The sequence below is a fragment of the Anser brachyrhynchus genome (genome assembly GCF_964034855.1).
Source record: "Anser brachyrhynchus genome assembly, chromosome: 7".
In the NCBI taxonomy this organism is placed as follows: domain Eukaryota; kingdom Metazoa; phylum Chordata; class Aves; order Anseriformes; family Anatidae; genus Anser; species Anser brachyrhynchus.
The window spans coordinates 14,212,549-14,239,419 of record NC_137701.1 but is presented as its reverse complement, the minus strand read 5'-3'; the positions used below and the strand labels follow the sequence as shown (position 1 = coordinate 14,239,419).

Sequence of the window (26,871 nt, the reverse complement as noted above, 5' to 3'; positions counted from 1 at the left end):
ACACTCCCGTGTGAACCTAGGCAAAGCACCTCACCTCTCTGTCCCTGCTCACTCTCCCTATCTTTACTGTGTGGTTTATTTAAGCTGTAACCTCCTGGGAGAAGGGGCTGTCTCTTGCTAGATGCACAGACAGTCCCTGGCACTTACGGACCCCAGTTCAGTGGAGGGCATCCAACTACATCCAACTGGCACTGGATTTTAAATAACAATTTTGCCTCCTCAAATCTTGAAAGGCTCCAAATCTCTGCAGTACAGCTATTTCTTGACTACCTTTTAATGCTGAAAATAGATTGGCCACAGGGGGCACCGGCTCTCCAACTGGCTTGTTACTTCTGGGATTATTTCCAAGTAGTTTGAGGCTTCCTGCTCTCCAGAGAGGAAGGTGCAGAAGCGTTGTTTCCGCACATCTGCCTCTCAGATGGCAGCACCATTATCTTCTGCACAATGCCACACAGCTATAACGTTCTGCCATCCCAGTGGCAATTAGCAGCATATTGGTCTGCCCTGGCTGCGTGACTGCTACTTACCACTGACAAAAGATAGTGCTATAGGAGTGGTTTTGCAAAACCACAAATGGCAATTAGACTTCAGAAACCTCCCTGGTAGATCAGTGCGGAGCTAGGCTTTACGCAGAGGGGCAGTGTGAGGGCTCCGCAACTCCACAAGTCACACCTTCAACATTTCACACTGCTCAGGATCTCTGACCACTTTCACCTCTGCAGCAGCTCATTTACCTACCACAGCACCTCGCTGTTCCAGCTAACTGTCTTTGCAGCTCCTTCCTGAGGAATTGAAAAGATGTGAAGAGGGGGAAAAAATGGTAAATCAGTCAGCAGAGAGAAACAAGTGAAATCCTCGCCCCAATCAGAGTAGACTTTGGCCTTGTTAGCCAGTTCTAGAGCAGTCACCTTTCTCTGACATGCCTGTTTTGCCATGCCACAGTGCTGCAACCAACCCATAGATGCAGCATCCTGACAAAGCATACTGCCAAAATCAATGGGGCTGGCTGAGTACGGGCACAGCTGCCTGTTGGTGAAAGCTCTGCAGTTCCCCGAGCTCACAGGCATGGCAGGCGCACTAAATAGCTACCCGGGAAAAATACTATAGCACCCACACTCTTAGGAGTGGTTGTGTTTGAATGAAAACATCCACATGACTGTCAAAGATAACTGCTCACACATTGTGTTTTAATGATCTAAGCCAGCTTTCGCAGGATACTACAGAAGCAGTATTCTCCCTTTGTTTGCCAGGCCACATGCCCAGAAACACAAAAGCCTGCCTTGAATTTGCTTACAACTTTCTTCTTTGCTAGCTCCACTTACTGCTTGACACTGCTCTGTAGCACAAACAGTGCTCATTTCTAGTATACTAGCTGTTTTGCCAGCAGGCCTTAGGAGATACAAACCCAAAAGGCACAGCTTCTTTTCAGAGCCTTTTCTTTCATAGCACATGGAAAGGATCCAGTTTCGTTTTATTTGTGTTATGAAAAAGCAAGCAGCAGGAACAGATAAGCTCATTGAAATAAATATACTATGAAGATAAAAAAATAATAATTGTGAAGAGCTAATCTATGCAGCAACTCAGCCAGCCTAGAAGGACTGGGAGACCTCTGCAGGCTCTAGAGGAAAGTCCTTTACCACAGTAAGGACTGAAAGGAGTGGCTGGAAGTTGCTCTCAGTACCTCGTACGCATTGGCTTAATCTGCATTAAAGCCCTGGAAAGGGATACCTCCACAGGCTGAGGCCATTATGACTCCTCCAACTACTGCGACAGCTTTTAGCCAACCTTAAGATACATTTTTGGTCTCCTGTGGAGAATAATTACCAGTCCTGGATACACGTACCTGCAACACCTACTTTCTTGGTTTTGTTTTTCTGTTTTCAGCTCAGCTAACAGTAGCAGCAAACTATGGCAAGCTCTCTAGTAAACAGAGAGGGGAGAAATACCACAGCTACCTTCTAAACCCTGCACACCAGCTGAACAGAACTGGTCAAGGAAACAGACTAAAAGAGTTCATTTTCAGAGCACAGTTCTCCTTCCTCAAAGCAGGTACCACCACCCTCAAACCATCCCACGCAGAAAGGCTCTTGGAGGGCACATAGCAAGCACTGACAAATGCCTTGGACTGCTGCAAAAACCAGTGGAAAAGGGTGGGCTCAGCATCTTAGAGGTACTGAGTGCTGCTGGGCTACGGGAGGGTCCTGACAGAAGTTCTTCAGCCACTCTTACTAATCCCTTTCCTGCCCTTGCTCAGTTCACCTCCAAGATCCCAGAACTCTACCCTACTGGGTCTCCTGTACAAAAAAAGCCATTTTGAAGAGACCTATGCTGCTGACAGCTTTGAGCCCAGCAATGTGACTTGCACCTGTGTGTAAGGAGAAGGGGTGTAATTTGCTTCACCCTGGAAAGAGGTGTGATGCATCGGGGAACACATTCTGCATGCAGACCAGAGCCCCCACTCTACATGAAGCAAAATATCTCCCTAAACAAAAATAGCAGCAGGTATATATCCTTTGCACACCAAGAGCACCTACCTTTCTTTGGGTTACAGAAACTATGCCCCAACATAACACAATAATCAACAGCTTTGTGTGTGTATACATGTGTATTACATATACATTTATATTTTTATCTACAAACATATCCACAAACAACCATTTAAGCGCCTGCTTTTCATGCCCCAAAACAGCTGACTTACCTGGAAAACCTAACCTAAAAGTCTCCTTTTAACCCTAAGCAGCCTACCTGCTCATAACTGGAGTCATTCCACCACTTGTTCCCCCTGCCCCATGCTTTCACAACCCCTTTGATTTTAGAAATTCCTTTGTTAAGCCATGCCTTTATTTATATCATAAAACCTTTGTGACACTGTTTTTCCTTTCTGTGCCCAGCTCACTGCTGGTATCTATAAAACAAATCATAGAGACAGAGACAGTGGTTCAGTGTTTCTGAAGCTCTGAGCACAACCTCTTCCAGTGTGCTGCTTGAGAAAGAGAAAGGAAAAACTGTAACTTGGTAAAACATCACTCCTTACGGCTCACTGGAGATGCCTGCCTCAATGTGACAACAAGACTTCCTGCACCCCATACAAAGCTGGCAGAGAAGCCTTAATATTGACAAGCACAAATAGTGTGCTTGAGTTTTTGTTAAATGTTTATGGACTGAATAGGCTGCATTTCTTAAAGAAACACAGCAGCGATCTCAGGCCTCACAGTAAAGCTTTGTATACCCTCTTTTTAATGGCCACTCATTAATTTCTTTATAAAAACTGACTTTGTTTGCATTTGCTATTCTCCCAATAGTTTTAGCATTTAAAGTTTTTTTAGTATAGGAAAATCAGGTAAGAAAACTATTGTAAATGCAAACAAATTATTTTTTCCTGAGTCATAATAAATGAAGTAGGAGCAAAAAGTAAAACAAGCTTAGTTTTTCAAACCATCAAAGGAACAGAAGTCAAGATTGTTTTAAAAAATGATAATTAACCAGGCAAACAGCTAGAACCGTATCAAAGATATGAGAGCCATGCTAATTTCTATCATTTTAAGAGCTAGCTCATAGGGTTTTTTTTGCTTAGTTGTTTTTAAACGAGCAACTTCTCTTTCAAGATAAATATTAAATACAAATATAAAAGCTTTCACATCAACAGAAACAATAAAGCATCTGTACAAACCTGTGTTTCCTTGGATGTCCTCTCCCTTGGTTAATGCCAGGTAAGAGAGCAGAGCGCAATTATTGTCCTGACCAGGCAGAGGTGGCTGCTGCAGAGAGGTGCCCGTGAAGACCATTCCCCAGTTCACATGGCTGATATCGGAGCGCGACCTGTTGTGCCCTGGCTTGAACTTGGAGGATTCCTCATTCTGCACCAGGATGTCGTTCACTGAGCGAGGCCTGTCTCTCCTCCGCTGGCAGATACTGAAGATGTTAAAAGCTGCAGTCTCCCCTTCCCCTGCCCAAGCAAGGCTGTCAGCAGCTGTTCCCCTCTGCACCAAGCGCTGCTCTTTGGCAGGGAACGCTGTCTGAGCTTTGGTTTCCAACAGGCCATTTTTGCAGTGATCCCAGATGAGGTTACTTTTGGCTAAGGAGGTGACGTTCCTCAAATTCCTGCTTTCTGTTATCTGATCAAATACCTCATGCCCAACCAGCTCAGGAACCTCCTGCACACCATACACCTCAGAGGGCTGAACGATCTTTTCAAGCTTAGTATCAAAACTATTGAAGAAGTCTTCAGTCACTTCCAAGGCAGGGCTAATGTCATCAACTTCAAGAGCCTCCATATCCTGGGCTGCCAGGAGGGCCAAGGGAAAGAGCTGCTTCACGCCTGTCCTTGGCACACTTAGAGATTAACAAAGACATGCACCAACCACAATCCTTTGTGGTGGAAAGGAACCAAACCAACCGTTGTCTTCAGATGCGAGACTTAACACCCACCGATCGAGTTGGCTATAGTCACTCTATGAAGTAACCTCATCGTGACAGCAGGTTACCTGTAAAGCAAAGCAAAGCATCATGTCAGTACAGGCCTTTTCCCAGATAAATGTGTTTTAACTGCACCACTCTTTCCACAGTCACAGTGTTTTATGTCTTCTTGAACTGGAACCTGCAGAGAGCAGGGTGGGGCACCAAATAAAGAGGACCCAAAGTGATCCAAGTTACTAACCAAGCTGTAGAGATCTGCACTGGGAGGCAGTACTGACTAACACTGAAAATGCAGCCACCTAGGGAATGCTTAGCACAGGCTGCCATGAGGCTGCAAGAAAAAGTTGATAGAAGAAGGGTAGCAAAATAAGGCAACAGATCTCGAATACTTTGCCTTTTTCTCCTAGATTGCTTGCACTCCCAATTTTAGGAAACTGGCATTAGTTTTGCAGCTGCTACTTTGCTACTTTTCTGCATAAACAGATTATTGATTTATTAGATATCACAATGCTAATAGGCTGCTGCAGAACAATGCATTAGTGCTGCACACTTCTCTCTAGAATATTGCTGGGAACCTGTGTGAAATAGTGTAGCGCACTAGGTCCCAGAAAGACAGTGCATCCTACGAGCAAAACAAAATACACCATAAGCCATACTGTCATAAATCTGTCGATCTTTACTTCCAAGCAGCTGACTTGGCAGAACATAATAGAGAAGGGTTTTAAGGCTGGAACTATTGCAGAACTGTATTGACCCACCTGAGCTCACTCCAGGAAGGAAGGGAGGATGGTTATTACACTCCCCGTGGTGCAATAAGGGGGTGTCTCACTGCCAATTTCTGTCTCACCAAGCCTGCTGCCTTTCAGCCTCTCCCTCTTGAAGTTCCATCCACAGTGCTGCCATGCCCAAGGGATGTGTTGGGTAGTAATGCTTAAACTGGGGAAACCAAATACACACACATTCTTGGCACCCGGGTGCCAGTGGGAGAACAGCTTTCATGGCTGCTAGAAAAAACTACAGCACCTAGAGCCTGTGCAAGCAGTGCAGTCCACAGTCAAGGAGATCTATGTCCCAGTTTTGACCACATCAGCTCAAGTCCTAGAAGCAGCAAAGCTGCATTAGCTCAGAACTAGATTAACACACTCTTAACAGAATTAATTAGCCTGGACAGGACTGATAATTAGCAGCTCATTAGCTTGTGAATGATGCTGAAGTGCTACCAAAACCCATAAAGATTTACACCCAGCAGGAAAAAACATCTATTAAACAGCATCAAACATACATAATGCTTAGTTTTAAGGTTCTTTCTTTTTCTTTTCTTTTTTTTTTTTTTTTTAATCCAGAACAGTCTGTTTGCTTTGTCCTAACTTAAAATAGCAAAGTTGTTTAAATAGGCACTCCTTCCTAAAGCAGGCCAGAGGGAGGAAGGAGACCAGCACTCCCAAAAAGGAGGGGCTGCAGAGTCCTGGAGCACAAAACTCAAAGCTCCTCCACAATCATCCGCTGGCTTCATCCCATCCCTGCTTCTCCTGTGGCCAGCCACAACATGCTCGTGTTTGAAAGTAGCAGCTTGCCCTCCTTCGAAATAGATCAGCAGTTCAGACCATGATCTCTTGAAACGCATTCCAAGTAAATTATTTAAAAAAACAATAAATAACCGCATGCACAACTCTGGAAGCTTGAAGGCTTTACACTGGGATCTTTCTCCCTTTATCTCTTTGCAAGGATTCACATCACTAGTCTCACAGCAAACCAGGATGAGGATCAGCTTCAACAAGCAGATGTAGAGTGAGACACTAATGGCAGAGCCAGAATTGCAATCAGAGCACTGAACAGAATGGATATGGCGTGGTTTCAAATCAGAACAGTACGGGAACAGACTCTTCGCAAAGCTGTGCAGCTGTGCCAGTCGATGGCAGTGGGAAATAAAGTCATCCTGGGCACATCTGCATTGTCAGCTTCATGCAGCACGATGTTCAGTCTCAAAGCTCATTCCTGCCAGCAACCCTTGAACAGCGTTCTGCTCCCTGGTGCCTTACAGCTCCAACAGGCTAAGGGACACGATGCGGTACAACCTATCCACTTATTCCACATCCTCCTATGGTATTTTGAAGTTGCAAAACCACAACAGGCATTCACTTGAACAAACCCAGCACCAACATAACCAGACGCCAACAGTGAAAGTTGCAGGCTGGCCCATACAAAGACACTGCTTCACAGGGGTTGGCACAGAACACAGCCCACACATCCCACACAAGAGACTGGAGCAGCGATCACTCCAGAAGGGCTTGTGACATGCCACTGAAGCACTTCAGAAGAATTTCAGTGGTAGCAGAAGCAGCGTTGCTCTGTTCATTATTTTAAATCATTAGGAAAGGAGGGAAGGGAAGGGGAGAAAATTGACACTTACATTTAACAGTTTGATCTGTAAATGCTGGAAGCCGTGCTTCGTGTGGCTGCATGTTTCTCTGGATCCGGTGAGACTGGAGTTACCCAGTGTCACGCAGCCACGCGTGGTGCTGAAGAACTACAAACTGACCTCACTTCCGTTAAGATGCTGAATCACAAGGTCATGAGAAGATGACAGGCCCCTGCATTATACGGTTCACAAAAGCCAACACTAATGACTTCTAACTTGGTCTGTTTGCCCTGCTCAATAAATACAAGAAATGTAACTTCAGTGGAGGCAGGCTGATCCCTTTCTACACCACCAAGAACCTTCTTAGGTCAAAGAAAGAGTTGTGCCAAGTGTGCAGCCATTCCCCCTGGTACTGCGATTCTGCAAGCCTCCATAAACACAATTTGGCATTTTCTGACAGTGACACTCAACAAAAATTTCCTTCAGACTTTTGCAGGGATTTGGTGCCAAATGAAAGCAACCTTTGATATGCCAGTAAACAGCTCCATCAGAATCTCCTCCAGGAGGGAAAGCAGTGGAAATCACTCCCTTCATGTGAACGACAGAAAAGGAAAACAGTAGGCTAGGATGAACTCCTTTAAAATTATTATCAAATGTATTGCGTGATGGATTGTTTTTTGGAAACACTTGACATTTTCCAAAGACGTTCAGCCTAAGGTAGTGAATATGAGGAAGAGGGATGTATCAACCCAGACTATTAAAGACTGCTAAAGCTACAGGCAAGCATAAGCAAGGCTTTGTTATGGGAAGCAGAAACCTAATAGCTCATCCAGACCCCTGGGAACTAGTCTGACTGAAAATAGGTGAAGGAACATGGTGAACTGTTCTTAGCAAAAACTGCTCAACATGGGGCTTGCAGCAGCTGAAAAACATGCTTTTCTACACATCTGGTGCAGGTACAGCTCTTGTTCGTGAACATGCAGCAGTCAGATAATTAAGGGTCACTTACAACATGAGTAAAATCTTTACTATCATGAGTGTGTAATGACCACGTTACTCACATGGCTGAGGTAAACAGCAATGATTGCTGGTCATGCCACACGAGATGCAGAAGCTCAGTTTAGTTAAGATTACACAAAACCTAAAGAAGCCACAAAGGCTAACCTAGCTGACTGAGCAATCTGATGAGAGGACAATCATGGCACACAAACGCCTAGGAAGGTACACTGGAAGAGATCGCTTAACTTCCCGATGGGCTTTTGCCAGGGAGAATAGCCAGGCACCACACCACAATATAAAAAGCATGGAAGAGGCAAGAGCAGAAAGCAATCTTGTGGGCAACACATAGTACCCCAACAGGCACTAGCTGTGTACCCCCATCTCACACATTATGGTCAGTAGTGTCTTTAACGACACAGTTCTTGCACTTGTTAAATAGGGACAGGAAACAGGCCCAAATTCAGCCTTCTGCTAAAGGAGAGGTAAACAAAACACAGTCCCTTATCCTTTCCAGAAGACCAGTGCCATGACACGGGTCTCTCCAAATTAACCACTACACAAGCGGTTAATGTCAGATAAATCTGGAAACTGGGAAGCAGAGGGGGAGAGCAAGAAGGAGAAGTCACAAAACTTGATAAGAAAGCAGCCTGGTTGGTTTTAGCGCTCACAAGACCCCTTCTTCAGAGAACAGATGATAGAGATGTATAAAACAATGAGTCATACACAACTGATAAATAGGGGCTTTCCCTTCTTTCTTGTACATGGAGAGAGAACTAGAAAGGAACGATCGATGATATACACAGGTAATGTGTTCAGGAAGAAATGCATAAACAAGAGGAGCTCCCAGCCACCCAAAGGATAGCAAAATGTGAGCAATATTGTTAGAAGCTCTCAAGTTTCACGGATTCCCAATGATTCTTAGGGTCAAATTTCTGGCAGTCCATGGGGCATTTTGAGAATTCTCTCTCAAGACCACAAGAGGAGATCCACAAGTTACCTGTATGTGAACAGAGAGCAGCAGTGCCTCAGTCACTGGAGGGCTCGCCCTAACCCTGGAACCTGCTGCGGGAACCAGCTCTGCTTATCTCACGCTGCGTAGAAATTGCAGGCTGAAACTCCTATGCTAGCAAGGAAAACAGAATGGGACATTCTTCCAGTTCGGTAACAATTTGGTAGCAGAGCTAATTCAAACAGCCACAGGAACCTTTATTGCTGGTGTGTTGCAGTCCTGGACCACTAACAGTTCAGCTTATGGGCTGTGACAAGCCTGGTCTGAATAACAGGTCATCTGAAGAAAAGATAGACCTACAACCACCTTGAATACAATCCACTGGGGCTGGTGCAGCTAATACCTAATGAGCTTTCCTGTCAGTCAGACTCTGAGCAACCTCAGCCTGTGACCCGACTCTCTTCAAGTGGCACCTTGAACAATCACGGCTTACAGGTTTTGCTGCAACAAGGACAAGCCCAGTGGGTCACATCGGCCAAGTGTTGCCCAGAATCTAAATAGGATGCCCTTAGGTCAATGACGGTCCCTGAAAACCAGGCTCTGCGGTACAGAATCCATTAAAAAAAGAAGACATTATGAAGCTGAAGACTTAGGAGTTACCTCTTAGTTAAGAAATAATGTGTATTTGTCAGGTGGCATACCAGGCTGGCTGAAAGAGAGGAGGATGATACACCAGTAGCTGTCACACAAAGTCTTTATCACTATCTACACATTTTTATACACTGCTGGCACAGACTGATTGCAAAAAGAAGTTGAAAAATTCAAAGTGGCAGCAGAATGCAAGGTATCGTGCAGTGCCATCTTTCCAGCATCCCCCTGCTGTAACTAGACTGCAGATGATGTTTTATTTATTTACAGTATAGCAAGGCCTACTCAGCAAACATTCTCAATCTTTTTCTGACCAGGAGCTTGTTTAAAGGTCTCCCTCCCAGCCAGGAGCCCTCTTTCCCTCAGTCGTCCAGGAACCATAATGTTGTAGCTATTGTGGCTGAAACCTCAGCATTCAGCTTCCCCAGTCATACCCACTGCACTGCATGCCATCCATACATAAACAAAACAGTCCTGGCTCAAAATGCTTATACTCGTAGTGATTACAAATCACGTGTATACACTGGCTACTTCTGTGAGTAGTGATTAAAAGCCACACTCCTGCTTGCCTCTCATACACAATTTGGAGGTGCAACCGATAACAAGAAACTTCACAAGGGACGATTGTAGGGAGTATAAGCTGAAACCCTGTCCATGTGCAAACCAGCACATTTTCTTGTACCATGGCTGTATTTTGCTCCCTGGCTGTATTTTGTTCCCCCAGCACAAGGTCAGCCTTCTCCCCAGTCCTTTCAAAACCCTGGATAACCTACCGCTATGTATGCTGAGCGAGCAACACAGGACACAGGCTTCTTAGATTCATCATTTAAATGTCTGAATGAAATTTACATTGCCTCACAAAGAGGAGACGAAGTTTTTTTTTTCATATGGAACAGAGAATCAGAGTTTCAAAGAGATAGCCATATGATAGTCAATTGTTGGTTCACATGGCCTGAAGAATCGTCTTTAGATCACATTTTTAAAACACGTTTTGAAAAGCCTCTTCCGCCAATATTCAAGTGAGAAATTAACTGCTTAAAATTTTCACACAATCCTAGTTTTATAGTGGCTCATGAAGGTACTTTCTGACTGATATTCCTGCATGAGTCACTGGCAATATTCAGGAAAAGCTTACAAAAACTGAAGAAAAAGGCCTTCTGGTCAGAAATGCTTGGCCACAGGGCCAGGTGCCAGAGGAGAGAACTATGAATGTAATCAGAACCGTTTCTGTGTTTCAAACCCACCTGTTTGCTACAGCCTCCCTGCCTTTAAGGATGAAATTGACTGCCAACATTTATCAGTGAAGAAGGGCTCCCACATCCTGTGTGCTAGACCCACAAGGAAGTGAAGAGCAGGAGAGCAGGAACAGCTGCTCTTCTTGGTGCCTCATCTCAGTCAAGCTAAAGGACAGCAGTGATACCGTCCACTAAAAAAAAAAAAAAAAAAAGGACAAGACGAAGAAAGAGGTGAAACCAGGGAGGAATCAGAATGGCATATCCTGTGAGGAGAAGCAGACCTTTAACAAGGATGCGTGTGCCTCACTCCATGAAAGCACAAATTTCCCCAGCTACTGATCTGCCCCATTGTTTTAACAAGGAAGCTCCCCAGGTATCCTCACCCTGCATGGCAAACTAACACATCACAGCTATAAACACCTCGTCCAGTGATGAGCACATTAATGAATAATAAGCAGTGCTTATAGTACACATTACCTTTAATTTTAACTGCACTTTGGAAACAGTAATTAAAATTCAAACAACTGCAAGCTGGGGAGTGCAGAACAGCCTGCTGCACCACAACAAAGTGGATCTGGAAGGAGAAGAGGACTGGGCAGTGGAGGAAGATGGACCACAGAAAGCTTGTCTTTCCCAGAGGCAATCTGCTGTACAGCCCTCCCAAGATCCTCATCACTGACTCCTTTTCCTTACAGCCATCTGACACACACCTCTCCAGGCTGGGGAAGGATTTCAGGCCCAGGGAAACAGAGGGTCTCCTGAGACCCAGCCCCACCCCTACAGACCAAGGGGCAAACACTTGAAACCCACACTTCAGGCACAAAATCCACAGGAACAACGTGAATGAAGCAGTGCAGTGATTTGGCCTTAGGCACAAATGTGTGGTCTTAAACATACCTGTAGTCATAAATAACCCAAAGGAGGGTAAAAGATTTCTGTGCTCAGGTTCATTTGCTTTTGTGCATACAGATTTGTTTAAAATTATATAACTTTCACTTTACATGCTGCCCTTGACTACAAGAACTCCTGCCTGTTCCAGGCACCACAAGGACAATAAAACAGGACTGCCTGTGACCTCCTGAGCTCAGCACAAAGAGTGCAGAGGAAGTCAGGGAGCAGGGTATCTGACAGGCATGACACAAACCTCCTCCAGTAGAAGAAGAAATGTGACTGAATTGCACATTGCCACCATGACGCACCAGCTTGTCTCCTTCTAGGAAGTCAGACAAATTTGGATATAACAAGTGACGGAAAACATTTTTAATAAACATTTCTGGTTAATGCAACTGAAATTATAATTATCTCCCCGTTCCATATTTTCTAGAACTACGCTGAAGAGGAGAGGCAGCATTTAAAAGCTTGTCTTTTTCTTTATTTAACGGAGATCAGAAATGAAGACATTTTCAGTTTGTCCCCATGAGTTCTCAACAGAAATGAAAGGCATATTTCGCTACTCATTTACAGACTGCTGGAAATCAGGCTGCTGAGCTTTCAGCTGTTGTGTTCTGCCTGACATGCTTCCCCTGATGCCCAGAGGTGGCTGCATTTAAGTAATGAAGGACGTACATAAGGGGGGGCTGCCACATAAAGACATTTATCTCATAAGTAGGACTCATGGACAATAAGAAGCTTTGGGACTTTTCTAGATGAAGCACTAGCTGGTATAAATAGTAATGCAATAACTGAATCTCTTGCCATCTATGCCAGCCTACACAATTAATTTTTAGTTAGCACTGCAGGGTAGTTTTTTTGAGGCACACCAAGCAGGAAGCAATGATCAGGCTCCAGTTGTCCCAGCACAGCCCAGTGCACCCCCATCACCGGGAACAACAGCTGCCATTGCACCAGAGGCCAGGAGGGCAAGAAACAAGACCTCCCACAAGAACACGGGAGACATTTCTTCTCTGGGATTACAGCAATGCCAAAAGAAAATACAGACTTGAATTTCAAATTTGTTCATCACATGGCTTTCTGAGTAACCCTGATCTGCAACTGCAACCAACTCCTCTTTCTCATCGTGGTACCCAAAAAGCCTGGCTGGGACACTGCAAGCCTTTCCACAGTGAGACCCTGGACTCCCCATAACTATCAGTGGTTGAATGCTGACATTGATGGAACTACACGATTAATAACAAACTCATCTTGAACCTCAAACTAAGCCCTCTTGTCTTTCAAACGGCCAGGGCCACAGTGGTTTGGCACATTCATTATCAGGGAAAAGGGGCAAGGGAAGGAAAGGAAGCAATGATCCAAATAATGCTAAATTCAGCAGACTACCACAGCAATCCAAACCCCCAGGTCCTGGCAGCCCTGCCACAACTGCTAAACCCTGCAGGCTGGTTCAGCTACACAAGCTGCTATAGAGTCACTTGACTCCTCCAGCACAAACATCTAGTGTTTTCTAAAATGAACTAAAAGTTCATTACGAACGATCTTTGCAGAAGCCCAGTAGAAACCTCAGAACATCTGATTAAATTGAAATATTAACAACACAACACAACTGCAGTCTGATATGGTTCTGCGGGTATGATGCACCTAGCTGCTGTAGACTGATTAGATTCTTCATTCCACTACACAGTGCCATGTTTCACATTTTAGATTTCTGATTTCTTAGTCTCAAATTTAATCCTTTATTTTTTTTTCCATATAGGATGTACAAACTATGAAAGCAGTAAGAGGGCAACTCCTGTTGCTTAAAGTGTATGGGTCAGTACGTATCAGTCCCATCAAGATTCAGATGCTTTCTTATTCTTACATACAGTGACTTCTTGTAGTCACTCAGTGGGATGACGCAGTGCCTAAAATTAGACTTGGCCCTAAGTCCTCGTAGGATCAGAGCTGTAAATACATATTTGCAGAGCAGAAAACAGATCAGGCACAAGCCACGATTCTTTGTGCTAACCTAATCTCGACTTCCTTCCCTTCCCTGGCAATGCCACTGACCCCAGTGTTCACGTTGCTCCTCCAGCTGGCACGCACACCCATGCAGCCGATACTCTCCTGCCGGGCCTCTTTAACTCCAGCAGGTTTAATGCCACCGACTTTGCTCGCCTGCTTGCTCCATAAGAGAAGCAATTTCGCTGCAGCGCGAGGCCACTACAGCATTATGTCACCCTGTGCTGTCAACGCAGAGAGCGATGCCTGCGCGCTGTGCACGCACGCACACACGCCCTGGATGTGACTGCACCGACCGGGAGCGGCCGAAATTCCCGCGGAGAGCTGCGGAAAGGTGCGAGGCCGGGGCCTGCCCCGCGCAGGGGCGGGGGCCGGCCCGGGGCAGAAGCCCGCAGGCGGAGCCGCCAACCTAGCGCCCACCCGGCCGCGCTCGGGCCTCGCCCCGCTCCGGGCGGCCCGGGGGAGCCCGACCCGGCGGCACGCGGAGGCGGTCCCGGCGGGCTCGCAGAGCGCTCGAGCCCCGCGGCGTGGGGGGGGGGAGGTTTACCTGGCGGCCCGTGCTCCGAGGAAGGGGCTCCCCGCTCCCCGCACCTCGCCCCCGGCCCGGCCCGGCCCGAGCCGAGCGGAGCGGAGCCGCCGGCGCGCAGGCCCGGCCCGGCCCGGCCCGGCCCCTCCTCGGCGGGGCCGCGTCCTGCCGCAAAGCCGGCCCGGCCGCCGCGGGAAACGGCGCCGCGGCACCAAGGTTCCCCCCGCCGGGGGCCGCCCGTGTCCCCCCCCAGCGGGGAGAGGCGGCCCGGGGCCGGGACCCCCGGGCAAGGGGCCCGAGGCCGGGCGCCAGGCGCAGCGTCGCCCCTGGCGGGGTAAAGCGGCCGGGCTGACCTCGGCAGGGAAGGGAACGCCGCACGCCGAGGGGGGTTTGCAAAACCGCCGAGGGCACGAAGGCTTACCCGGGAGTGAGGTGAAATCAGCATCGCCACAGGGCAGCAGAAAGATCCCCGGTGCAACCTGTTACCAAAGAAAACAAAAAAGTTGCACGACAATTGCGAATTGTTTATTCCATTGGAATGTAGCGTTGGACCCCGCCCAAAGATAGGGGTTGTGCAAAAATAACCTCCAGGCCAGACATACCTACGTGCGGATTACGGACGTACCTGATTTTGGAAGCCCAGCACACCCCGAGCCGCTCTGCGCAGCACCGTGCACACCTGCAGCCCCCAACACCGCGCTGCTACGCACCCGGGGAGCTGGTGCTTGGCTGAACCAGGCTGGATCAGTGCTGAGACATTGCTGCACTAACGGGCCACGTTGAAGTGAGTCCATGAAGGGGACTCAGTCATCCGTAAGAGAAAGGTGTTTGGTTATCTTCCATAAGCAGTTTTTCTTCTCTTCATCACATACCAACAATTTAGCATATACTCCAAAATGTGACCAGGTTGCATTCGTGTGCATTACCTGATTTCAGCAACGGCAAAGATGAATGAGCACCTGTGGCGCACAAACGTACCAGTTTGTCTGACTGAAAATCAGTTAATCCTGGCCTTTACAAACAATCTGTCAGTAGGGCACCACACATTTCAAGTTTGGCTCATAAAGATGAATGGCATGTTCACTGGATAACGGGCAAAGAGTTTTCTTTTTATTCTAATTCGATTTTATTCACCACAATCCCTCCAGTGCAATATCATCACCTGCTTCATCACTATTTATTTCCAACCACCCTTTTCTCATATGGTGCTGAGACATTTCTCTCTCAGGCTCCTCTGAACAAGAGCAGCCCGCTGGGTCTCCCAGGCCTGCCAAGGCTTCAGGACTTTGCCTCTGCCAGCCATGGACCCCCAGCTCCTGTTCTGGGTCCTGCAGACACCCATAGGGCATGCAGGCATCGCATCTGTGGGGACATCAATGCTGGGAGAGGGAACAGGCAAGTGTATGCCCTTTGCTCAGCAGGTGTGGAACCCATCTTCTCCTGGTTCTGATGGGTACTGCAGTGTTAAAGAAAAATTGCTCTTGTTTAACATTATGCACATACTTAGGTAACTTTCTGGCAAGTGGACCCTATCTCATCTTCCACCCGCAATGGAAAAGTGACTTGGTTGCAGGAGGGCAGTGGACTTCTTGCAACAGCTGGAGGAGATCTGCTCAGGGATATGGCATGGATGTCACTTCTTTTTAGGGGAGGGGAGAGGACATTGAAGAAGGAAGTGATTGGAAGACAGCAGAGCAGCCTCATTCAAGAAGAATCATCCTTCTGCTCAAAAACAGACTGCCAGAGATGCTTGGCAGCCGTAGATCTGGAAGGACAGCAGCCATGTGCCATGAACCCAGAACAGCTTCAGCTGTCTTAGCCCCAGGTCCTCAGCATTCAATGCACTCAGCCATGGTTCCTGCCTCCCTCTTTTCTACAGCCAAAGTACGTCCAACAGGGGCTCCTTGGGACCTGGTCTGACAAATATGTCCAGCCACTCGGGCTTGCACCAGACATCGACTGCTGTGCAGCTGATAGGAAATGTGCCTCCTCCCAGTGCTCCATGCCTTGGTAGATGCTTCCTGGGGGCTGGCCAGTGCCACGGCTCCTACGTCATCCCAGAATGGCCCTGTGCTCTGTGGAGGCTTGTAGAAAACACCATGTGTTCCCCCCAGGACAAAAGAGGCACAGTTTTCAGCTCCCTAAAAAAACTGTGCTCTCATCTGCTGGAAACCCTTTGCAAAAGTTCTGAGATGGGTAGCGCTTTCTCTTTTCTGTGCAAAATGCAGTTAGGGTGCACCTTTCTTATGCTGGCTGTTAGGGAACAGTTTGGTTTCAAGTTTTTAATTCTCTTTTGTGAGAAGTACTTTTATGAACAATGGTCACCATTTTATTGACAGAAGGAAGGGATTCCATCCCCTTTCCAAATGGTATCTTTTTTTAATCTGTAAGCCCTCACATATTCTTCTGCCACAGGTTTAAACAACTTAGTCTTTCTGGGCAGGTGGTCTACATTTTCTTCCTTTAATTTGCTGGAGATGTCTCTGCCTGCAGCCTGTGTGCTATTGGAAAGAACAAATGACCAGCCTTATCCTTTGAAGCTGCAGGATGACAGGCTCGAATTCTGAAGAAATATGAACCTTGGAAAATGTTGTTGTGATAACTTCACATATTTAAGAATATAAATTCCAGATTTAGCAGTTTTCATTGTCTAAGGGTATCACCATCCTCCAACATGTTTCAAGCAGGTTAAAGACATGGTGGTGGCTCTAACAAAACCTTCCACGCAGCTTGACTTCCAGCTTTGTCCCCCTTGCTCATCAACCAACAACATATGGCCTGAAGCTGAACACAGTGCATAGAGCCATCTGGTGGTTAACCGCACAAGTAAACAAATCATGCCCTGTACGTCCACCCGATGAAGACATAAATGAAGTCATCTTCCTTCTATCCGAATGCCTCAAATGTCAGCTTTTTCTCAGCTTTTAGACTGAGATTCTGGAAGATTAGAGAGTCAACACCAGAAAAGGGAGAAAATGGCTGTATCTGCTAGCACTGGAAACTTCACTTAGCTGCTTTCCTTGTGTGAGAGCTTGCAGGACTGAGTGCTCTTCTTTAGATCTGAACATCTCCCATGAGTACTGCAGAATCCTTTTCCAAACCCAGATCACTGTGCCATGAATTCCTGAGTTTGGCTCCTTCTGATAAGAATCCAAACATCTTTACCTTTAACTGGGAAACTCTCAAGAATCCTTTGGGCTGTCATGATGTGGAAGGAGGAATGCCAGTTTACTGTAGCCATTGACAGACTAGCCAGTTCACACCAGCTGAGCATTAGACCCACCGTCTTTCCCCGCTGCCTCTGAAGCAGGGGCCTTTTTTCACACATTTTAATTACTGACTCCCTGCATAGAAGCTATTACCTCACAGAAAGGCCGTTAACTGGCACGTTCAGCACAAGATGAAACCTTTCCGATAATTGTTCCTTAAGTTCATGTTTATGAAAATAAATATCATCAGATGATTAAATTAAACACCGCAGCCAGCCCAGCTATACACTATTCTCACTTATCACGCAGAAAGGGAGATCAAAGAGAAAGGCTCAGGTAGAGTTATTCCAACTCCTCCAACTTGGGTTGATAGCTACCTATTGAACACACTAATTAGCTTCCTGCTCAGGGTGTGCAGTGCAGAATTAACCCTCCTGAAATTGGCCGGTATAACCATTTTCATGCCTTGTATGCAACTGGATGCAGAGGGACGACTGCCACCTCCTTTTCTCTGCACTGTAAATCAGGAGCACAGACGGATTCTGATTTCAGAGACTCTTGGGCCTCTGTCCCCTTTGGTGTCTTGTGTGGGTGTGAGAGCTGTGCCCAGGAGGCAGGAGGAAAGGGTGGACGAGGCCCTCCTCCTTGGTCTCCTTCTGCCCCCAGCTCTCCCCTGACCTTTCTGTGACCGGACAATTCCCGTCCTGGCACTCCAGCAGCGCCGGGCACCGCGTTGTCCCTTCGCTCGGGCGCTGCTTAGATGGGGAGACGGTTCCTGAAACGGGCTTTCTCCCAGCGCTTCCCTGCTTTGCTTCCGTGGGTCGCGGCGGGTGGAGGAGGAGGGCGCGCCCGCTGCCCTCCCCGCCGCGCCGCCCCGAAGCCCCGCTATTCTCCCGCTAATGGGATTGGCACCGCTTAAAGCGGTCTGCGCGGGTATTGTCTGCAGCCGCAGCAAGAGAAACATTATTCAAAGGCCATTCAGGCCCCAAAAGAAGCGGCAGAGCAGAGTAATTATCGGAGACTCTCCATTAACGAGGGCATCTTTGCTCTTTGTCTGTGTTGGTTTAATAAGGGCCACTAATGGGGCCGGGGGAGGGGCAGGCTAACGCTTCTAAACAAACCTCCTTCCCTCCCCCTGCCTCAGAGGACAGCCGGCCTGATGGGCGCTGACAGCCGAGCCAGGAGTTACCATATTGCGGAGTGACCTCCAGGAAACTCGGTGTGAACCCAGCCGCTTTCAGCCCCGTCCCCAGCGAGCCGCCGGGAGCATCGCTTGGCTAGCTGTTCTCTTTTTAGCCTTTCCGTAGTTCCCGGTGCTTGGCAGGCCCTTTTATACACCCCCGCCCGACCTCTCCCATGTCATCTCGTGACCCCTCATGGCTGGGCACAACGGCACTGAGTGGCAGTAATGAGGGACGACAGTGCAGATTAAGGTCTCGCAGCTAAAAACCGGGCTGCTGTCCATTACCCAGCAGCTGCGGCTGGGAGATGCTGCTGGGAAGGCAGGAGGGGAGCAGTGCTAGAGGTAGCAGGCTGGGACCTAGCAAAGGCCAAGTGGCTCCTACCTTCTGGCTGCGGGTGCTTCTCTAGCGATAGAGGGAAAGCCAGCAGGAAACTCCAGCCTGCGATCCTTCAGAGTAGCTCTCAGTAGCTTGAGTTAAAATTCTTCCAAGGACCCCCAGTCTGTCCTCATCTTCAAATACCAGTTTTAAGAGGCCAGCTTCCTAGGTACTTCACAGGATGAGGCGTACACTGGTCACTTCAACAGTGAAATATGGACAAGCCATCTCTGGGTGTCAAGCCATCTCTGCAAAAGACAGCATTCAGACAGTGTACTGTAACAATACACATATACGCAAGTAATTAACCAAAGGAATTTTGGTCTTTATTAGCCTTTTCTAACTACAATATAAAAAGTGTTGTGGATATAAGGCTGACAACTGCTAAACTCATTTTTAGCCAACTAAGAAACCAAATAATAAACAAAATGAATCCTACAAGTTGGTGCAGGTCTTTTACTGAAGCCAAGCACTGTTCTTTCACACTGAACTAGCTCGTCTTTGGGTGACGCCACCCTAACAGATGGTTGCACTGTACAGCTAGCCCATGGGCCACAGAGACAAGGCAGTGACTGCATGCCTGCACAGCTGCATGTGTGCATGTCAGCAGCCTCAGGAACAGCACTTGAGGGCCACCTGATGTCAGTGCTGTCTGTCATTATGAGAAATGGTTTCATTCAAATGAGGTATGTATGGAACAACAAACTTCTCCATACAGGCACCCACCCATCCCTCTCCACTTAAGCAAATATCCTGGCGCTAAAGGTTTATCACAAGCAGACAAAGAATGATACATGAGAAATCCTCACCGCTTAAACCAAAAGGCTTTGGTTTGAAGAAGTAAACTTTGAACAAGATTTCACCCTTGTTTCATGAGAGCTTAGTAGTTTTGAAATTTTCATGACTTTGGGCTGTTTCTTTCAACATTTCACCAGCACATGCATCTCTTGTAACAAAAGAAATTCTTCATAGGTGCTCTGTGTCCTCTCTGTGGGATCAAAACATCTCAGAACAAACTTGCAAGAAATCAAGAGAGAGCACTCACCCTTTACATGAAGAGAACTAAGTTACAGGGAAATTAAATTGGCAATACCTGGCAACACTCTTGCCAGACAGAGCAAGGAAGTGATTACAGTTCTTTCTCCTTATTCTTAGTGCAGTGTTCTGTGCTCAGTAGTATTCCTTCTCCCTGTTTCAAAACATCTGGAGGATCACACTCCTGAAACAGAAAATCAGTACTCTTTTCAGTATTTAATTCTTCATGTTAATGACTGTTACTATTCCTATTCTTTTTCTTTTTAGAAAGAACATACAGATGAACACATCCAGAGGAACTGCCTTTGCCTATGGATTCTGCAATCCATACACTGATTCAGAAAGCAGTGGGTTACTAGGAGCACATGACCTAGCCTCTGATTAGTGCAGGTTTTGCTTTATAAGTATCATTAAGTATTATCCTTCTTTGCCACTAGCAGACAATATAGATGGCTTTGTTGTAAATGCATATGCTAACATGAGATTTTAACAAAAAGAATATAGTGACTCAGAAGGGAGAATTGAGATCTAGTTGACACCTAAAGAAAGGAGAAATGAATGGAGAGATGGAAAAAAAAAAGCTTAAAAGCATGGGAAAGGAGAGATGGCTGAAGATTGGACAAATATTTGTCACAAAAAAAAAGGGTACTTTTGAGCTTCAGCACTGAAGCAAAACTGAGTAGTTTGTGCAAGCATGCTGAAATGAGATGGTCCTGTGGCAGAAGGGGGCAGACCTCCCAGCAGCAATAGCAACGGGATGGGTGATAAGAGACTGGTGCATCTAGTTCTTGGAACTTCAGCCAGATAAGTACAGCTGAAGATGAGGTATCTAGTATGACAGAGATAGGAACACAGCCCAGTCAGAGTCATCAGTGTAAAGCAACCTCGTTAGCAAGTCTTTGTCCAACTTCTCCTATAGGCATGGTTCTTACTGGCAGCAAGAAATGACTACACCCACCCTGTGACTTGTCAAGCCAGTTCTATTTACATTGCTTGTAGTTTAGTACTGAGATATTTACTACCCAGTTCTCCCTACTTTTTTTTTTTTAATATTAATTCTGTTAGTATTTGGAGCTATCAGAAAATAAATGTAAAGTGGATTCCCTCCAGGTTGCTCTACTTCACTCTGCTGCTATCATCCTGTCACACTTCAGTTAAACTGATCTGAACCCCACCAAAGCAATGAATAGGTAGGTCTGTGTTACAGTTTTGGATTGTACCCCAAATTGTGTTTGAGTTCATTTATGTAGATTTCAGCCATTTTTCAATTGCATCTGTGCCTTGAAACCCAGGAGAAAATGAAAAGGGGGTAAAAGATGCCTTTCCAGAAAATCAGTTGTGTATGTCTACAAACTATTGTGAGCAGAAAACATATTAAAATATGGGACAGGAAACAGCTATTAATCTCTGTAAGCACACCCCAGTTTATTTCAGTGTAACTTCCCTGCTTTGTTTCCATATCCTTTCAGCTCTTCTTTTTGTAGAAAACATCTTGCATTTTGCATAGCCAGCTAAGCAAAAATGTTTCCCTCTAAGGCCCTCAGCTGGCAGTTGTCGCACCTGCCCTCCTCCTTACTTCTGCTGGCCATTCTCTCAGCAAGTGGGACAGTGTGACTCCCCAGTCACAGGCATTGACCTGATCTACTCTCAGGACACTGCTCACTCTCCATAAGAAATCTTTAATATAGCTGACAAGATGCGTATCTATGCCAAGACACAGCTTAGTACAGTGATCCCCTCAGCCAGTACCAATCCTGCTGGCTTGGGGATGGCAAATAATACTGACACCTCAGTGCTGTGGATAGAAAGACCCCAAACTGATCCCATCTAGAAGAAATCTGAGATGACAGAGCTTTTACAAGTGTAATTTGCTGACTCTAATTAAAAAAAAAGTTTCTAACAACTGGCCTATTTCGTTACTGCTACTAGGAACTGGCTCTTGTTTTCTCCTCAGAAGCAAAGTTACAGCCAGACGTTCAGTGTCTGCTTCCATACACACGTACAGTGACTGTTCAGCTTAATGCTAAGCTCATTAGAAAACAGCATCTGGAAAAAGCAGCAAGACTGGGTTGCTACTGCATTCCCAGGATCTCTGGCTCATGTAACCACTTAGGTGCAGCTGCAGTTAGAGATGAGTTAGAGCAGCCCCAAAGCTGTCTTTCTTTGTAGTATGAGGAGTGGAGGTATAAATGTGACTCGCAGGTACCTTCCCCAGATCTTGCAACTCCTATACAAACACTGTCCTGAGAGCCAAAATCCTCTTTACCCTGTGTACCCATGACTGTATTTACATTCAGAGTACATTCATCATTTTGTAAATCCCAAATAGTATGTGCTATAACAATCTCAGCTTTTTCTCATTTCAGCTTCTATTAAGGTACACACACACACACAAAAGACTGACAGGACTGACAGCGAAGCCAGCTAAATAAAAATGATACCATTGGTGTCCATGGAGATGAACTGTTTAGGTGATAAAGGAACATGACTGCCTTTGCCAGAGATTGTCTACAGTGTCACCTGGAAGAGAGCAAAACACCTCTTGGTACTTACTGCATTCTTTAAGAGTAAAGCCCAAGCAATCTTGCTTTATGCATTGTGTTGCAAGATACTGGAGAAAAACTTCAGTCCTGTACACTTGGGTACGTCCTAGTATCTTCTATTCCACAAATTAGGGTAAGCTATTAATCATTGTAATCACCAGCCCTTAATGTTGGGAAAACTGTGGTCATTAAGATCAGGTATCTATGAAGTCAATTTGCTGTAAAGCCTTCCCATCTTCAGCACTTCACAAGAGCCACCTCGTACAGCTTCCTGAACAACATCTATGCCAACAAGATGACATGTTTCTGGCTATAATATTGCACCAAACTCCTACTGTGACTTGCTGTGACTTGCTTGCTATCTGATATATTGTATGGCTATTATGGTGAAAAGCAGGGTAAAGAATTCCAGCTACATGTTGCTGGCCTGACAGCAACCCAAAGACTCTCAGAAGGACATTACTCCCTCCTGGCTGATGTAGAGTTAAAGAGAAAAATCATGACACTGAACACTTCTCACCCCCCAAAATGGAAGAGTCAAAGAAGCCTCATACTTCCATACAGTGGTATCATACATGTTTATCCTGCATTAAACACTCCACTTTTAGAATAAACAAAGAAGAACAGTTCAGCTGTGCGTGCAGGAGATGGCTATTGAAGGCTTTTTATGCAAGCCCCCAGCAGCCTGTGCCCCAGTGTGTGTCTGTGCATCGCTGCCCTCTCCTGGGCAGATCTGCTCCTGCAGCAGCTCAGAGTCCGTGCTGACAAAACTCAGCACAGCAGGTATTTTGCCTCAGGCAGTGAAGGAATGATTGTCCACTTACTGATCGCTGCCCTGACACCTTCATTAACCTCACTGAGCACCACAGTGACGGCCAAGCTGCTGCTAAAGGGATACGGATTTGTTGAAACATAATTAAACACAATACAGGTAATGCTCACTAGGATTAGGAGTCTGCATGTCAAAAACTCCAAGAGATAACATGTTTGTGAGGTAAATTAAATTTGCTCTGATTATGTAAAGCTATCTTAACCAAGACGTTTAAACTAGTCCATTTCAGGTTTAGTTGCTTTTCAGCTCCTGAAGCCCCCAACTTCCAGTGGGTAATCTGCTCTCGACTACACTGCTAGTGTCAGATCCCTAGTGCAAAAAAACAAACAAACAAACAAACAACCCCCCTACAACAAGATAAAAAAACACTAAAAACAAACAAACAGAAAAAAACAAACAGTCAACATGTTTCAGGATATTAACTTGTGCTTTCAACCATCCTCCTGGTATTTCGGAAAATTCCCCTTGGAATACTTCTCCGTGCATATGTTTACAGTGTGCTTGCATCCACATGTGCATGTATTCTCTTCTCTGACCATCCAATCCCTGCACACAGCAATACTCTGCTATGCTGCTTATGCTCTTTCTACACTTCTTGCCCATACTAGGGCTCTTCCAGGGTATAAATCCTGCCTATTTCCTTTCCTCGTGTTCTGTTCTGGCTGTTGCTCTCTGTGGACACTTGGTCAACTGTTCCTCAGCCACCACCAGCAAGAGAGTGTTCTTTACAGCCTACTGCTGGCTGTTTGTCTTACTGAGGTTCTTCTTTGGTCTACCAGGCTGACACAGCCTTCATCATCTCAGATAAGACCTTAACAAGTCCGAGATATATATTCCTTTCAGCGCTTCAAACCCACCACATAGTTGTTTGCTGAGCTGTGTATATCTCATAGGAATGCACGGGAGATGCCTGCTGCTAGCTTCCATCCAACCCCAAGCACTCACAGATCAGCCCCCTAGCTTCTCTTCAGCTCTGTGACTACTGCTGGCTGAGCCAGAACTGGGAAAAGGGCACAACACAGATTTAAAGAGGCAGGCCTCTTAGCTCAGAGAGCTCTGGTACGTTCCCAATAAGCTTTGTCCACTGAGCAGCCTTCCCCAGCTGACATCTGGCTAGACTGGGAGACAGCGTTGTGAAGGGTTTGCATTTGCACCTCAAAAACCGTCTGAGCAGAGATGCAGCACATCAGGACTTCTCAAAGGAAACTTCTGTGGTTCTTTTCTACCTGTGTACAAAACTGATGCTCATCTGAATATCTATGTCAGCTATAGCCTGAAATCTGCACTACAGAGTGCTTCCTGAACAAATATTAACAGGGATATTTCCTCACAGGAGGCTGTGAAGATAAATCCAGCCATGACACAAAGGTGCTCAGACACTGAAGAAACTGAGGATACAGCATTTCATTATCTGAGTGTCCCTGAAAACCGTATGTGTAATTTCCTAAGCAGATAAATTCAGCCTTTGTTTAGCCAGAGATGGTAAAAGTGTTACAGCTACCAGTGACACTTTACTTCCCATCTGTGTTTCCTCAAGAATTGTCCAAGATATGTTTCACTGACTGCACAAGCCATGAGCTCCCTCTAGTATCACAAAAGGATTAATGCAGTTGGTAGCTTTGCCATACTAAGTGAACAAATGTTGTAGAAAATATCAAAAAAAATTAGGAATTATGCTCCTTTTCTCCATTCTTGACCAAAAAAATCCTAGAAGTCAGTTATGTGCACATAGCTAAGCACAGACATCTGAAGAACTAGGGGGAAAATATATGCACAGGACAGGAAATTGCAGTATCTCATTTTACATGCTTATCCACAAAAAACAGGTGTAATTGCCTAAGTCCACCCGGCCCATCAGCTTTCACAGTGCAACAGTCTAAGCTGACAAAATGATGATTCTGGTCAAAGATTTCTAAGGAGGGAGGCCACTGTGATCATTTGAAAACAAATGCATTGCCACCAAGAAAGAGGTAAAAGAAGAAAACTGAAAATAATGAATTTAGATAATAGGGGGTGAAATAACCCTGTAGAGCATCTTAGGTCACAATATTCAGGTAGCCTTTTTAGACTTCTCTCTAATCATTACTTCCACTTTATAGCATTTGGGAGCTGAACAGAAGGTTCTTTTAGTTGTGCAAGGGCTCTTCCCAGGAATACATAAATGGTCCACCTCGAGTGATTTATGTGGGTGGGTGAGTTTGTGACTAATTTATAATGTAGATTTCAGTGAGTGACTGCTTGGCACAGAAGCAGCAAGACAAAGCAACAGCCATGCTAAATGCTGAAAGCTCTTTCAACACACAAGCAAGTTAGCTGACACTTCAGGAAATAAGTATTTTAAAGTGACTGTCTGTAAAACAGCTGTACATACTATAAACAGTTCAATGCTCTTTTCTCATCAACTACAAGAGCTGTCACATTTGTTCATAATAGGATTGCTCAAAATGGGTTTGTACAGTTGTTTATAACAAGTATTAACAAATGACTGTTTGACAAAAAGACTATAAATATGTATAACTGTGTGTGCATTATGTGAAGCCATATATATGGAAACGAATTTCAGGTTTTTTGCAGCCTCCAGAAGTACAGCCACTTCCTAAATTTGCTATTTGCCTAACGCATACGGAGTGGCCTCCTGCCTAAAGAGATGACAACAGCTTTAGAAGAACTGCTACTGTTACCTGAACAGAGAGCACTGGTCCTTGCCCAAACCCCACCCCACTCCCTTTCAAAACTTGGTGGCAGAAGTAGCCACCTCCCCCTTCCTCCTCCCGCTCCCGCTCCCCCCCCCCCCCCCCGAAACAGCTGGATGACTTAAGGGAGTTCAGGCAGCTGCTACCACCAAGCTCCCACCTCTGCTTTCTCTTGCAGAGTTGCTCGCTGATTCTCCTAAAGTCTTTTGTTCTAACATGAAGTCATATAAGAAAAGTAGGGCTTGTGCCCATCTTCATTTTTTTCCTTGTTCTCTCACCTGCTGGGTATTGGGATGACGGCTGTGTCCCCTGCCAACACTCAATAACTCTGCAGCTGTTGTTTTCCTAACAGCAGCACCTTCAGCCTGTCTCATTTGCTTGTCCCTGTAGATGACAAAAAAATCTCAGCAGGGCATGGACCTTCCAAGGAAAGAGTGGATTCTTAAAGACGCTATTACTATTATTGTAATTCTTATTTAAGTCAGTTATCTACTGCCACAAAAAAAAAAAAAACACTAATTAAAAACCAGCAGAAACGTTTCAGTGGGTTTTGGATGCCTCACTGTGCTAGTTCCTTAATCCTTCCTGACACTGCTTGTCCCTGTATACGTGATAACGTCATAAACACAGATTAGAACTTCAAGCTGTGAGTTAGCAATGAGAACCCATGATCCAAAGCAAAAAATTGTCTACTTTTCTCATGCATTATATTAAAATACTAAGTCAAGCAAATACAGATAAAAATAGAAAACTCCTCTCTGACACAAATGAATTAGCCCACTGGCCCATTTAGTCAAATAGCCTGTCTTTTAAAGATGTCAGTACCAGACTATTTCAGCATAAAGTGCAAGGCACGTTACACTTCCTACTTCACTACAGAATTTATTTCCATCAGTTTATGGTTAGCTTGTACTCTCTACAGTAAGAGTTTAGATCACTTCTATAAAAAAAGACTAATATAACTGTGGATATG

The 26,871-nt window shown here is 45.7% G+C and overlaps 1 protein-coding gene across 6 annotated transcripts in view; it reads right to left on the bottom strand.

The window, feature by feature from the left end:
* The window catches only part of PLEKHM3 (pleckstrin homology domain containing M3), a 102,086-nt gene extending 75,804 nt beyond the window's left edge, over positions 1 to 26,282 (bottom strand). The window contains exons 1-5 of one of the 6 annotated variants that reach the window (XM_080600418.1): positions 26,177 to 26,282; positions 22,272 to 22,350; positions 19,889 to 20,014; positions 14,449 to 19,783; positions 3,671 to 4,484 (exon numbers count right to left, since the gene is read on the bottom strand). In XM_080600418.1, coding sequence (XP_080456544.1) covers positions 3,671 to 4,274 — 604 coding nt within the window. In that variant the 5' untranslated portion in view covers positions 4,275 to 4,484; positions 14,449 to 19,783; positions 19,889 to 20,014; positions 22,272 to 22,350; positions 26,177 to 26,282. Of the gene's footprint in view, positions 1 to 3,670; positions 4,485 to 5,174; positions 6,789 to 6,826; positions 13,966 to 14,048; positions 14,414 to 14,448; positions 19,784 to 19,888; positions 20,015 to 22,271; positions 22,351 to 26,176 lie in introns of those variants that run through there. The other 5 variants (XM_080600419.1, XM_080600420.1, XM_080600421.1 and 2 more) reach the window with 5 other exon arrangements.
* Between the last annotated feature and the right edge of the window lie 589 nt (positions 26,283 to 26,871).